Source organism: Phasianus colchicus, chromosome 11 (genome assembly GCF_987193195.1).
Source record: "Phasianus colchicus chromosome 11, bPhaCol1.hap1.1, whole genome shotgun sequence".
Classification (NCBI taxonomy): domain Eukaryota; kingdom Metazoa; phylum Chordata; class Aves; order Galliformes; family Phasianidae; genus Phasianus; species Phasianus colchicus.
Genome location: NC_143446.1, coordinates 20,891,903 through 20,903,080, shown reverse-complemented (window position 1 = coordinate 20,903,080; position 11,178 = coordinate 20,891,903). Strand labels below are relative to the sequence as shown.

General features: G+C 51.2%; 1 protein-coding gene across 2 annotated transcripts; it reads right to left on the bottom strand.

The window, feature by feature from the left end:
- On the bottom strand, positions 1 to 11,178 carry LOC116241211 (rho GTPase-activating protein 32-like). Of its 2 annotated transcripts, none has more exons than XM_090148523.1 (15): positions 11,121 to 11,178; positions 8,564 to 8,641; positions 7,826 to 7,903; positions 7,019 to 7,141; positions 6,826 to 6,903; positions 6,093 to 6,174; positions 5,246 to 5,389; positions 4,607 to 4,709; positions 3,918 to 4,050; positions 3,318 to 3,400; positions 2,860 to 2,967; positions 2,358 to 2,503; positions 1,645 to 1,846; positions 705 to 850; positions 1 to 514 (listed from the first exon to the last, which is right to left on the bottom strand). In XM_090148523.1, the coding sequence occupies exons 1-15, from the start codon at positions 11,127 to 11,129 to the stop codon at positions 90 to 92; spliced, it is 1,938 nt and encodes a 645-aa protein (XP_090004649.1). In that variant the 5' UTR covers positions 11,130 to 11,178; the 3' UTR covers positions 1 to 89. The 2 variants fall into 2 exon arrangements, with proteins under 2 accessions (XP_090004649.1, XP_090004650.1); XM_090148524.1 differs by lacking the exon at positions 11,121 to 11,178 and adding an exon at positions 8,894 to 9,076.

The following is an 11,178-nucleotide window of genomic DNA, read 5'->3' as shown; positions in this document are numbered from 1 at the left end:
TTGATTGAGCACGAGCGTGCTTTTATTATTATGTAAAAGACAGGAGGGCGTGAGAGGTCCAGGGTAAAGATGGGACTCATCCTCTCTTGTCACGGAGAGAGTGGCTCAGAGCTCTCAGTGCTGCTGCCCGGTGCCTGGGGCTGGAGGCCTGATTCTAAGTCCCCCTCCAAGAGGCTCGGCTTCTCCTCAGCGACGCTGACCTGCTCCTGCGTGGAGGTGCTGCTGTCGGGGCACTCGGACTGTGCTTGGGCTGGGCTGCACTGCAAAGGCACTGGGTCACAGTCCAGGCTGGTGACTGTGGTGTCCAGCAGGCTCAGGTCAGCATCTTCAGCACAGCCGGGAGAAATGAGGGCGTGAACTTGGATGAGCTCCTTCTCTCCATCGCTGTTATGTGGAAGGCTGTCATCTGAACCACAGTGACTCGTGCTTCCTAAGAGCCCTCCATCGATGGAAGCACACAGCGCACCATCGCTACTTGCCCCGGCTCTTCTGGGTAGACAAGGGCTCGATTCACCTAGGAAGGATACACAGGGGTTAGTGTCAAACTTTCACAAGCTGAATTATGAAAGTGGCTCTTGATCAGGGGTGATCTGAAGATGCTAGGTATAGGTTGGAACGCTAGAAGGAGATACAAGTCCACTTGTATTGCATGAATTCTATGTCGCTGAAAAGCAAGGCTTTGAAAGCTGGATTCGCACCCTTACCTGCCAGCACCACGACTTCTGTCTCTGAGGGCTCCCTGGGACTGCGCTGCAGTCGGCGTTTGGCCACAGAGGATGGTTTCCGCAGGCTGAAGCAGGAACGCCAACTGCCAGCTGGTGATTCCTTCATCTTGCTGGGTGGACGTTGTCTGGAGAGAGAAAACAGTGACTGGTGTGAGTCGTGCGTGGTGCGGGGTGAGGGAAGAGCTGCACTGAGCTCTTGCCAACAGTTGCTTGTTCCTGGCACCGCCTGGTTTCTGCTGAAGCACAGCTTAGAAACTCGCTCTCTTTCAAGCAGTTGAGGACGGTTCCACTCCTATAGCTCAGCCCTGAAGTTTTGCTGGCTAAATTCCCCTAAACTGTGTCAAGCAAGATGCAGAGCACGTGAGCAAAGGCTCCGCGGCTGTACAGGACAGCATCTAAGGGATGGCTCTTCTGGAGCCAGCAGGCGTAACTGCTTTCTGAGGAACCGTGCAGCCATAAAGGAAATTCAAAAGCACCTCTGACTCTGACATCAACACCTCGTCGGCCCCATCTCACCGCCAAGTTTAGTTTCTAGTGCCAGCAGGTCTGACCAACAGCTCTGCTTAGAGGAGAACCGGAACTGGTTTCAGGCATGTGGCCCCGACAGCTGGAAAACCCCAACGTTTCAAGGTAGAGCCAGCTCAGGCCAGGGTAGACGTCAGCATGGCTTTATACATCTCGTGACTGCGTGCCCAGCAAGGAAGGAATGGCAGCCTCGTGTGGCTAAACCGAATATGTTAGTTGAATCTCAGAGTCCAAAGGGAGCAGAGATTCACTGCAACAATTCACTTCAGGCACCGTTACTTTAATTTAGCTTCCACATGTTTTGGCACAAGAAACAATGGGGGAAAAAAAAAAAACAACAACACAACCCACCCAAACAATGATGATGGTTGCTGGAAAACAAAGTCCTCTTTACCTTTCAGATGGAAAGTTGATAATTGTGTGGAATTTCCCCTGTACAGCTGTGGGGCCTTCTTCCACTTCTATGTCCCTGCTCTGTGTCACAACGGAAGAGCTGCTGTGGCCTCGCCTATGAGCCTGTGCCTCCTCCAGGGTGAGCAGCTTTGTGGCAGGAGAAGACACCCACGCAGACTTGGGCCCTGAGAGAGAACCGTGCCCTGTAAGGGAAAGCCACAGGTAAGAGCGAGGATCACAAAGCAGCACCACAGCCATCACAGTTCTGGGGGAGATGCTATAGTTTTCTCAGACCTGCTTATCTGAGCCACTAGAAGAAGAGGAGGTCAGAATAAGCAGGTGGTCAGAGGTATGTTTAAGGCAGAGGACAGAGTCATAATTAACAAGAGCAGCTCACTGTATCGAAACGGGCAAAGAAAAACCCTAGAAAGCGGGGGCAGGGCACTCAGAAAGCTTCACTGCCACACTTTCATCAAGCTTCACTTGCATGCAAAACATCGTAACGACAGTGACGGTTTTTTTCTCATTGTATAGTTTGGACTTGGACATTCTCAGCATCCAGCAACAGGATTCTAATCTAGGCCCAGATTCTAATCTAAGCCCAGAAGTCTGCTGTCCCCTCGATAGAAAAAGTGTATTTCAAAGATCTTGGAGAAGGCCTGGATTTGATCAAGGTGTCTGATCAAGATAAAGCTCATGGAGGAAGACACTCACCTGCTCCATCTGCCATGTCTGATCTGGATTTGGAGCAGAAGAGGACGTCTGCGTGGTTGATGATGAATTCCACCACAGCCGACTGCGTCTGCAGTTCCATGCAGGCGGCTCTTCCGCTGGCGCAGGCAGACTCGTTCTGCTGTGATCTGTAGAAAAGGCAGATTTTAGCATTCATTTATCCAAGATCCAAGTTTCCCCAAGTCTGGATTGTTGCAGCCAAAAGCTGTCAAATTGGGCTCCGGAGGCTTCCGCGGTGATGCCGCTGAAGAAATTCTCCTGGCTGATCAAGGACACGCCAGTCCCATCTAAACAAGAGGGCAGAAATTGTCATCTAGAAATTTTGCCCGTGCGGTTGGAGAACAGCCCAGGCTCTTGCTCTGCCGTCAGCCACTTACTACACAGTGTACAGGAGAAGAGCACATTCGATGGAGAAAAAGGTAGATTGCATTTTTTTCTGGAGAACAGATCCAAGCAGTGTGTTGAAATGGAGAAAGAAGTTTACCTTAAGAGGTTTGGAGCCCACACAATCGCTAAGTTCTTAGCGTGCATGTTTGTCACGGAACAGTTCCCAGCTAGACGAGCCAAGTGTCTCATCAGGTACTCCAGTGTCCTGGAAAATAAGAGAGGCAAATGTTCAGCACCAATGAGCACGCCGTGCTGCAGTTCACAGAGCAAGCCTCAATGCATGTTATTGCTACTGTCACTGAAGATGAAGTAGATCCAACTTGACTAAGTGCCGCGCTGCGGCACCAAGCCCCAGCACAGCACAGCCGCAGCCACCAGCTGCACCAACTGTGCCCCCGTGCCCAGGAACCGACCCAATAAATTAACCCCGTGTAGCCTTAAACTGCTTCAACATACGCAGGCATCATGTTGCCAGCATGAGACAAGCCTGGAATCACACCACTGCCCTCTGAAGTGCAGCACAGCTGAGCTCAACAAACTGAAAGCAGCACTGACCTGTAGTGAGGAGCGGGCAGCTGCTGGATGACGTCCTGCATTCTGACCAGCTGCTCCTCATCTGTAGCGGCACCAACAGCCTCCTGGAATAGTACAGAAAGGCACTGAGACACAAATCAGGCTAGATACCTGCCACAGGGTCGGGAACTATGGGGACAGCGTGCAGTTGGTCTGCGCCGAGACAGATTTTACGCCTTCCAGGAGGCATCTGGGGAACATAGCGGCACGCAGCTGGTGCCATCAAGGCCAAGGAGTCCAAGCAGTGGGCCGGTTTACAGCCTGATTGTGCAGCTCAGCTTCTCAAGCTTCAAGTGCACTTTGCTATTAATCCCATTCCCATTCTATAAATACTTGGGGAATAGAAAAACAAAACAAAAGAAAAAACAAAAAACATGAATTCTCGCAAGCTTTGCGAATGTGGAAATAACCGCCTCCTGGGACCACCAAAAATGGCATCCGTATGATGCATGATGTGGCAAAGACATACGAGTAAACCCCACGGGGCTAACAGAAAAAGGGCCTCAGAGCTGGGGCACTGCTGCAGCCATCTCCCAAGAGGCCCAGGGAAGAGGTAAAGGAAAGACGTTGCCTTGTGCTTACCGAGAACTTGTCATACAGCTGGTTGGTCAGCAGAGGGTTCGGGAGCTCCCTGAAGTACATTTTGCAGACGGAGCTCACGCTGTGAGTGTCACGGACAGTTAGCTCAGGAATCTGCTCAGACTCAAATTCTTGGCTGGAGAGAAGGACACAAAAACGGGCGGGGGGGTTGGGAAAGAGGAAGACAAGTCAAAAGCCACACCAAATATAATCAAGCATTGGAAGGGCTTCCCGATTAACAGGAGAAAATGAACACTCAGTCACCAGCACCACATGAGCCATGCTGGATGAGATGTTTCCAAAAGGAGACCTTTTCGTTTTGCTAAGGCATTTCCTGTGACTCTGACAACTGGCTGCCTAGCCTACAATCCTAAGCAAGGAGCCCGGAGCAGCAAGGAGGAGTGTGGGCTGCTCCAAAGGGCTCTGCAAACAGGAGGAAACGGGAATGAGAGCTGGCAGCGGTGACACCGCAGTCCCCCACAGCCTTCCAGTGCTCTGAAGGACAGAAGGAGAACTTCCTGCTCCAGCAAGTCTGCTGAACGCCCTGTATTCCTATCAAACAGCGACAAGCCTGGCGCACCACCGCTGAGCGCACGCTGCCTGCACAGAGCTGCCCCACGGCGCAGGCCTCTGAGCACCCGCAACAGGGCACGCGCCCCTACTGACCGCTGTGTCAGTCGCAGCACTCTTACCGCAGTCTCTGGATGTTGGACGCAACGCCGGACAGCCGGTATATCCCCTGCACCACGCCGTGCTGCTCAATGAACTCGGCGCAGCTCTGGAGGACCTGGGGGACTAAAGAACACGTGGCCAGCGGTTACTTGAGCTCCTCATTCAAGTCCTGGTTCAGGCTGTGCTCCTGTCAAATCTCATCCACTAAGCCCAGCCAGGCTACTGCTTAGTTCTTCCTTACAGAAGAAAGCTGTCCAAGACGAGGAAACTGGACAGACATGTGTTCCTTGCCTTCAAGAAGTGTAAGGACCTAGGAATCAGCCTAGAGAAAGTAATTCTGGGGAAGCCGGAGACACTGCAAGTCCCACCACAGCTCCATGGGAATGAAAGGAGGTGGGAAATCTCATGTCCAGGAGAGCTGGGAAACTGATGCAGGACACTCTCCTTGGCCAAAAGGCTTCCCTTCTTTTCAGGCTAGCGTGGGATTGGCTTACAGGCTTTGGTTTAAGCAAATACAAACGTGCTTGTTTATCTTTCAGCCATCAACTTCCATTACACGTTTCTCCATCGGTACCAACCTGCCCCTTTGCTAGATATGACCTCCCTTTCATCTTTAGATGCCCAACAGAGGAAGATCTCAGGAATGGGCTGTCCCTTACCATCGCGACCAGAGTGGAGAAGATGCTCTCCCAGGTCACAGCCAAACACCTTTTTCTTCTCCACCTCCCGCTCTTTCGGTTTCTTTGGGCGGGCCTTCACCAAGGAACGAAGGAAGGTGACGAGCTTGCCACATTTCTTTGGCACTGCACAACAGGAAGAAACCAGTTCATTTCAGGTTTGGCTCAGTTGGACAAGGCCGAGCATAACACATTCTACAGAGCACGTCAAAACGGGAAGAACGTTACCAAGTACATACAAAAACGGATTTTCTCCCATCCCTGCAGGAGGAGCCAAAGGCCAGGTTGGATGGGGCCCTGGGCAGTGGGGTCTAGTCTCGCATTAGATGTGGAGGTTGGTTGGCAGCCCAGTCTGAGGCAGGGGGGTTGGAACTTGATGATCCTTGAGCTCCCTTCCATCCCAAGCCATACTAGGAGGATTCTATGATTTCCCCAAGTCCACTCATAAACACGGGAGGATCGGGCCAAATCTCTGCGCGTTCTGATGGAGTTTAATGCACTCCTCTTGCTTGGCTTGCTCAACTTGGGGATTAAGGATCCTCTTGAAAAGCCACGTTCTGATCAAGCATATCACTAGCACAACCAGGCCTCTAGCTGTCCACCAGGGACACTGGCTGTTCTCAACCTCACACTGACTCGCAGGAGAACTGCCTTTGCCCTCCTTCATTCTCATTGCCTACAAAACACCAGCCATATGCCCCGTGATATGCCTGAAGGATCATCAGCACAGACTATAACACGGGATGGATAAAGGAGGTATTAAACACAGAACACACCCAAAAAGAAACGCCATTTTGCTTCCCTGCACCATCAAATGCAACATCTGTACCTGGCTTTGGCACTGAACTGAGGAGAGACTCCGGAATTTTTCCATTGATGAGCTCCACGCACTCACTTGGGAAAAATCCAACCTGTAACAAGAAAAAAAAGAGAGGTGCAATACTGAAGGCAGCATTTCTCAGACCTGAACTGTTCAACCAAAAGCCACCTAACATTTTCCTCGGAACGTGCTTGCCTGACGCTCCGTAAGACTATCCAACAAAAAGTGGCCTGCATAAAAGTAATAATTATTCAACGTTTGCAGCCAAAAGACCTACAAAACAAATAATTGCTTCTGTAGAAGATGTAGAAGAAGAAAGTTCTTGCTGACTGAGATGCAGCTGCGATCCCCAGCTCCGAGCTACCCAGCGTTCTGCAGCCAGCAGCAGCAACAAGCACGCGGAGGGTCTGTTACCCTACCTCGGCTGACAGGCAGTAACTTCCTAAAAGACACTAACTTCACGTTCTGCATGGGTGCAAGCAAAATACTCTGAGACACTGAAACACTGTCTTAGCTGCTGTATTTCCAAAGGTGGGGTTCAGTGGCCGTGACCTGATGCATATTGTGAAGGCTCTTGCTTCTAAGTGAATTGAGGAAGACAGTTTCCTACAAAGACCATCTCTGACACCGACACAGGGAAAATGTTTACATCCATGAGCCCTCCTGTGCAGGCAGCACAGCTCTTAGCCGAGATTCCCGACCTGACCGAAGTTGCGCTCTCAAGTCTGAAGCTTGTGCCTACCTGAAAGCCATGCTTGCCTCTCCACCAGGGGGTCAGCTCCTTTGGTGGCATATCAGTAACGCACACAATGTCTCCCACCTGCAAAAGACTGCAACCTCACCAAACATTCTGAAGGTATCTGAGAATATTCCTGATGCGTTCACACCTTATACTCTCCTGTACATGACAACTAGGAACGCCCTTAACTGCTTACCTCAAAGGAGAGTTCATCCGGTGTCTGGGCAACGTATCTCTTAAGAACATGGGCAGCAGCAACAGCTGGAATGTTTACAGGTGACTCCTCGTGGATCAGCTGGGGCTTCCCATTGTTCTCAGTCTGAAACAGAGAGCACAGGCCATGGTGAGGAGCTGAGGACAAATGAGGACAATTTCAGAGCAAGGAGCACATCTGCAGAGAAAGATCCTTATTGTGAGTGCTTAACAAGAAACTGCAAGTCTAATAACAGCTGTTTCTCTTCCCGACGTGCAGCAGTATCACCAGGCAATGCAAAGATGCGTCTCTCTCTACCCAGACTAAGAGGACAAACACCCCAACCGAGAGGACTCCTGGAGTTTTATAAACTTGCCACACTTGCAGTACTGTCTTGCCAAAGAGGAGCGTAAGAGTCTGCTTGCTTCCTGTAACCTATTGCTTGGAGACCTCAGCCATGGACTGGACACAGGAGCCGGTCCACTGACCCAATCCTTGGCTCACTACAAGTGCCTGCTTCCCTTAACTTGCTGAATATGAGAACTTGGTCTTTGGGTGACAAAATCCAGGCAGGATGGGGAAAATGCTTCTGCATGTTTATAACGCTCGATCTGATTCTGTCGGTACTATAACGTCCACGGCCATCTAGATGCTCGTAGCAAGGACATGAAGCTTTTCAGGCAGCTTTTCAGTGACACCGATAGAGCTGGAACGATTCTCCCTCTCTTGAAAAGCAGGAGAGCTCATCTGCAGCTCACTCTGCCGGCTCAAGTCAGCAGAACAAAGACCAATCAGAGCTTCATACTCTACCTCCATTTGTGCCAGGTCAGGCCCACAGCTGATCTCGCTGCACGCGATGCCCATCACAGCAGGCACGACAAGCTGGAACTGAAAAGAAACACACTTCTATTTTCTCTGTTCACACACCACGGTATGGAGAGACTTCTTCAGAACTACCCTCAGTTACCCACTGGCATAGGCAGGTGTTCTAGAAACAACCACTTCGTTCAGTCAATTCAAACGAGACAGCCTATTGCGCAGCAGTTTACCAAGTCGCTATCCCTCTGCTAGCAGATGGGGACTCCGGCACAAAGCAGCAGATGCGCTTGCTCAGAGCACTCCGACAGCGCAGTAGCAGGGCAGTGAGAGGAGTCACTGCTGGAGGTGGATCTGCTCCCCAGCGGCCGGCTCCCACCAGTTCACCTCCAGCGCCGGCCGCAGCCTTGCACACAGATTTCCTCTGCTTGCATCTCTGCTGTGCTCCCCACAGCTGTCATGCGCACACGCAGCCGAAGCACGCATGCTCGTGGTCACGTTGTGCAGCCCTGCACAAACTGGGACTAGGACTCCTTGCCTAAGGGATTGGTTTCCTAAAGATTAGCCGGTCACAGCATCACAGACAGCATCCTTCTGAGGGCTGAGCTGGAGGGAAAGTGGAATAACTCTACACGTGACCGGTGTCCTGTCAAGGCTGGATGAGGCTGTGTTACTAAACACGGTGCGACGCGGGCTGCAAAACCACGTGGGGGGACAACGCGTGGCACATACCAGGCAAGAGATCAGAACAAGTTCCTTGAAGCCGCAGCCGTTTCTTGTCACTTTGCTCTGTTCTTCCGCGAGCAAAAGCTGCATCAAAGGAGAAGGCAGAGGGCGGGGAGAGGAGAGAGAAAGAGCTGATCAGTGAGCTTGCACAATTTAACAAAGAAGACAAGGGAAAAGCCCTGAGACAAATGCCACCTCTATGCTTTGGAATGTAGCTACTGAGTGAAAATTATGTCTGATGGTCAAGAGTAAGCAGCATGACACTACCAGCTCCGCCAGCCAGCAGCTTTCAACACCTCACTGTCCACCCGTCTATCTCACACTGTCTCAGCTTACCTACAAGATGCTGCACAAGACGGTGTGAAAACGAAGGTACTCAGTCGATGCACAAGTGCAACAAGCGAGCTGCTCAGTCAGAGCTCAAGCGCTCCAATGAAGGGACGCAGCAGGCACTGCTCCTCCCCTCATTCTAGCTGCTTATGACATCACTAAGGGCCACCAGGCTGCTCCACCATGACAGACAAGGTGGGGAAGCAAGACCACATCACAAGACCAGAAGATTCCAACACTCCAACATTCTAGAATCAGAGGGCGGTTGGAATTCTACCTCAGCCAAATCCTGGAGAAGCTGGCACGGGGTCGTCATGACCAAAGCGCAGGACCCGGCGCTTCCTCCCAGCAGCATACCTTGCAGTGCAGGGCCTACATAAAATCCACACTAGAGTCCTTTGTTTCATTCAAGAGCACGTTACAGCACGTATCTATTTCACTGTAAGGAAATCAAGGAAGAGACGGGAGAAACACAGAACTGCTACGAGACTGCTATATACATTTCTTGCCCAAGTGGATTTTCGCCTTTTTGCTTCCAGGACGACCTCATTTTCTTCTCCCCTTCTTGTGGGGAAGCTGCCTCCAGTTCCTGAGGTTCAGGAGACAGCATGAAACACGACACTAAGACAAACGCTTGTCATGGGCGAGGGGTGGCTGTGCTTTGCCAGGCATACGGCGGGGCAGTAAGTGCCACACGGCAGCCCCAAGCCAAGCCCTGCATTCAGTCACTGTGGCCACAGCTGGTGCATCGCTGCCAGAACGTATCCAAGGATACAGGTGGACGCAGGCACTCCTGCTCCTTCTGAAAAGCCATCCTCTGCAGAGCCCATTAGGTGCTGCTCAGTGCTATGCCAACCAGGCTCCCGTTTACTGCAGCCCTGGGATAAACACGCGTGTACTCTTCTGTGCAGCAGTGAGCTCCAGGGATGAAGCACAGAGGGTAAGCCAACAGAATCTACTGCTGACTCCATCAGCTCCTTCTTCTACCAACCATGGGCAAACACTGTGAGACAGAACACAAGGAGGGAAAAGCACTTCTGCTCACACGCCTGCAATGGAATTCGAAACAGCTACTGCAAGAAGAGCTCATAGAGTAAACCCAGCCTCAGAGACACAAACGCACCAGGTTCCAGGAAATAGCATGGCACACTGTTGACCAAATGCTGCTTTGTTGCTCAGAGAGCATGCAACATGCCGCTTTGACAGGCACAGCAGTGCTGCGACGTCCAAGCTGGGCACCAAAACCTCCCCAGCATCCCTGGCCAACGCTGCCAGGGAAATGCAACACCTGCATCCCTATCTGGCTTACGGCACACACACTGGGGGGCTGCCTTAGTCTCAGGCGGGAGGGATTTTTCTTCAGAGTATCTGGTATGATGCTATGTTTGGGTTCTAGGAGAAAAATCACACTGATAACACCCTGATCTTTATAGTTTCTGACAAGCAAAGTTGCACAGAGCCAAGGCCATTCTCAGCAAAGCTCTCAACAAGGAGCTGGGAGGGAACCGAATTAAGACAGCTAACGTAAACTGGCCAAAGGGATATTCCATACTATACGGCATCAAGTGGAAGGAGTTTTGAAGGGGATGAGAGTACATCTCACTCTCTTTTATTGCTTGGCGGCTAACTGGACAGTGGTTGGCGGGTGGTGAGCCATTGCTTGTACATCACTTGCAATACATTCATATATATATTCAGAACTACTTTTATCTCAAAAACATGAGTTTTACTTCTCTTTTTCCACCCAACACTCTCCCCCATCCCACGGGGAACAGGGGAGTGGGCAAAGGACTGCGTGGTGCTGAGCCACCCACCGGCTTCAACCACAACAGGGCCGCGGGGCAATGGGAGCAAGCACAGAAATAAAACACAGAAACTCGCTGTTCCTTGGGCTCGTGGCTGCCACAAATCTCGTGTTTTAGTGATGCAGAGAACTGTATCTCCAGCTATTGTGTGTCTTGTTAACCACAAGCTCAGCTATGAGCTGTCACCACAAGCAAAAGATAAACGTAAACAAAGGCTTATATCCACACGTACCAATCTGGGTGTGATCAGTAAAAGCCCATTGGGCCATGGACAAGGCAGGCAGCACATAGGCAGGAAACAGGAAGGAGTTGAACTCCAGCTCTCCTACACAAAAGAAAGGGAGAGCACCACAGGAGGAGTTACGACACAGCTTCAGAGCTTACAGAGCCCTGAGATTTCCAAAGAACGGTGCCAGAGTAACTCTCACCATTCCCATGCAGGGGTCTTCCCAGACACTTCAGCTGCTGACTTCCACTTCCTCTGTC

What these genes read in the sequence shown, in the direction of transcription:
- LOC116241211 (XM_090148523.1), bottom strand. An exon ending in CTGCCCGCTCCTCACTACAG is followed by an intron (nt 2,968 to 3,317) that starts GTCAGTGCTGCT and finishes CTTATTTTCCAG; the next exon opens with GACACTGGAGTACCTGATGA. An exon ending in AGACATGGCAGATGGAGCAG is followed by an intron (nt 1,847 to 2,357) that starts GTGAGTGTCTTC and finishes TTTCCCTTACAG; the next exon opens with GGCACGGTTCTCTCTCAGGG.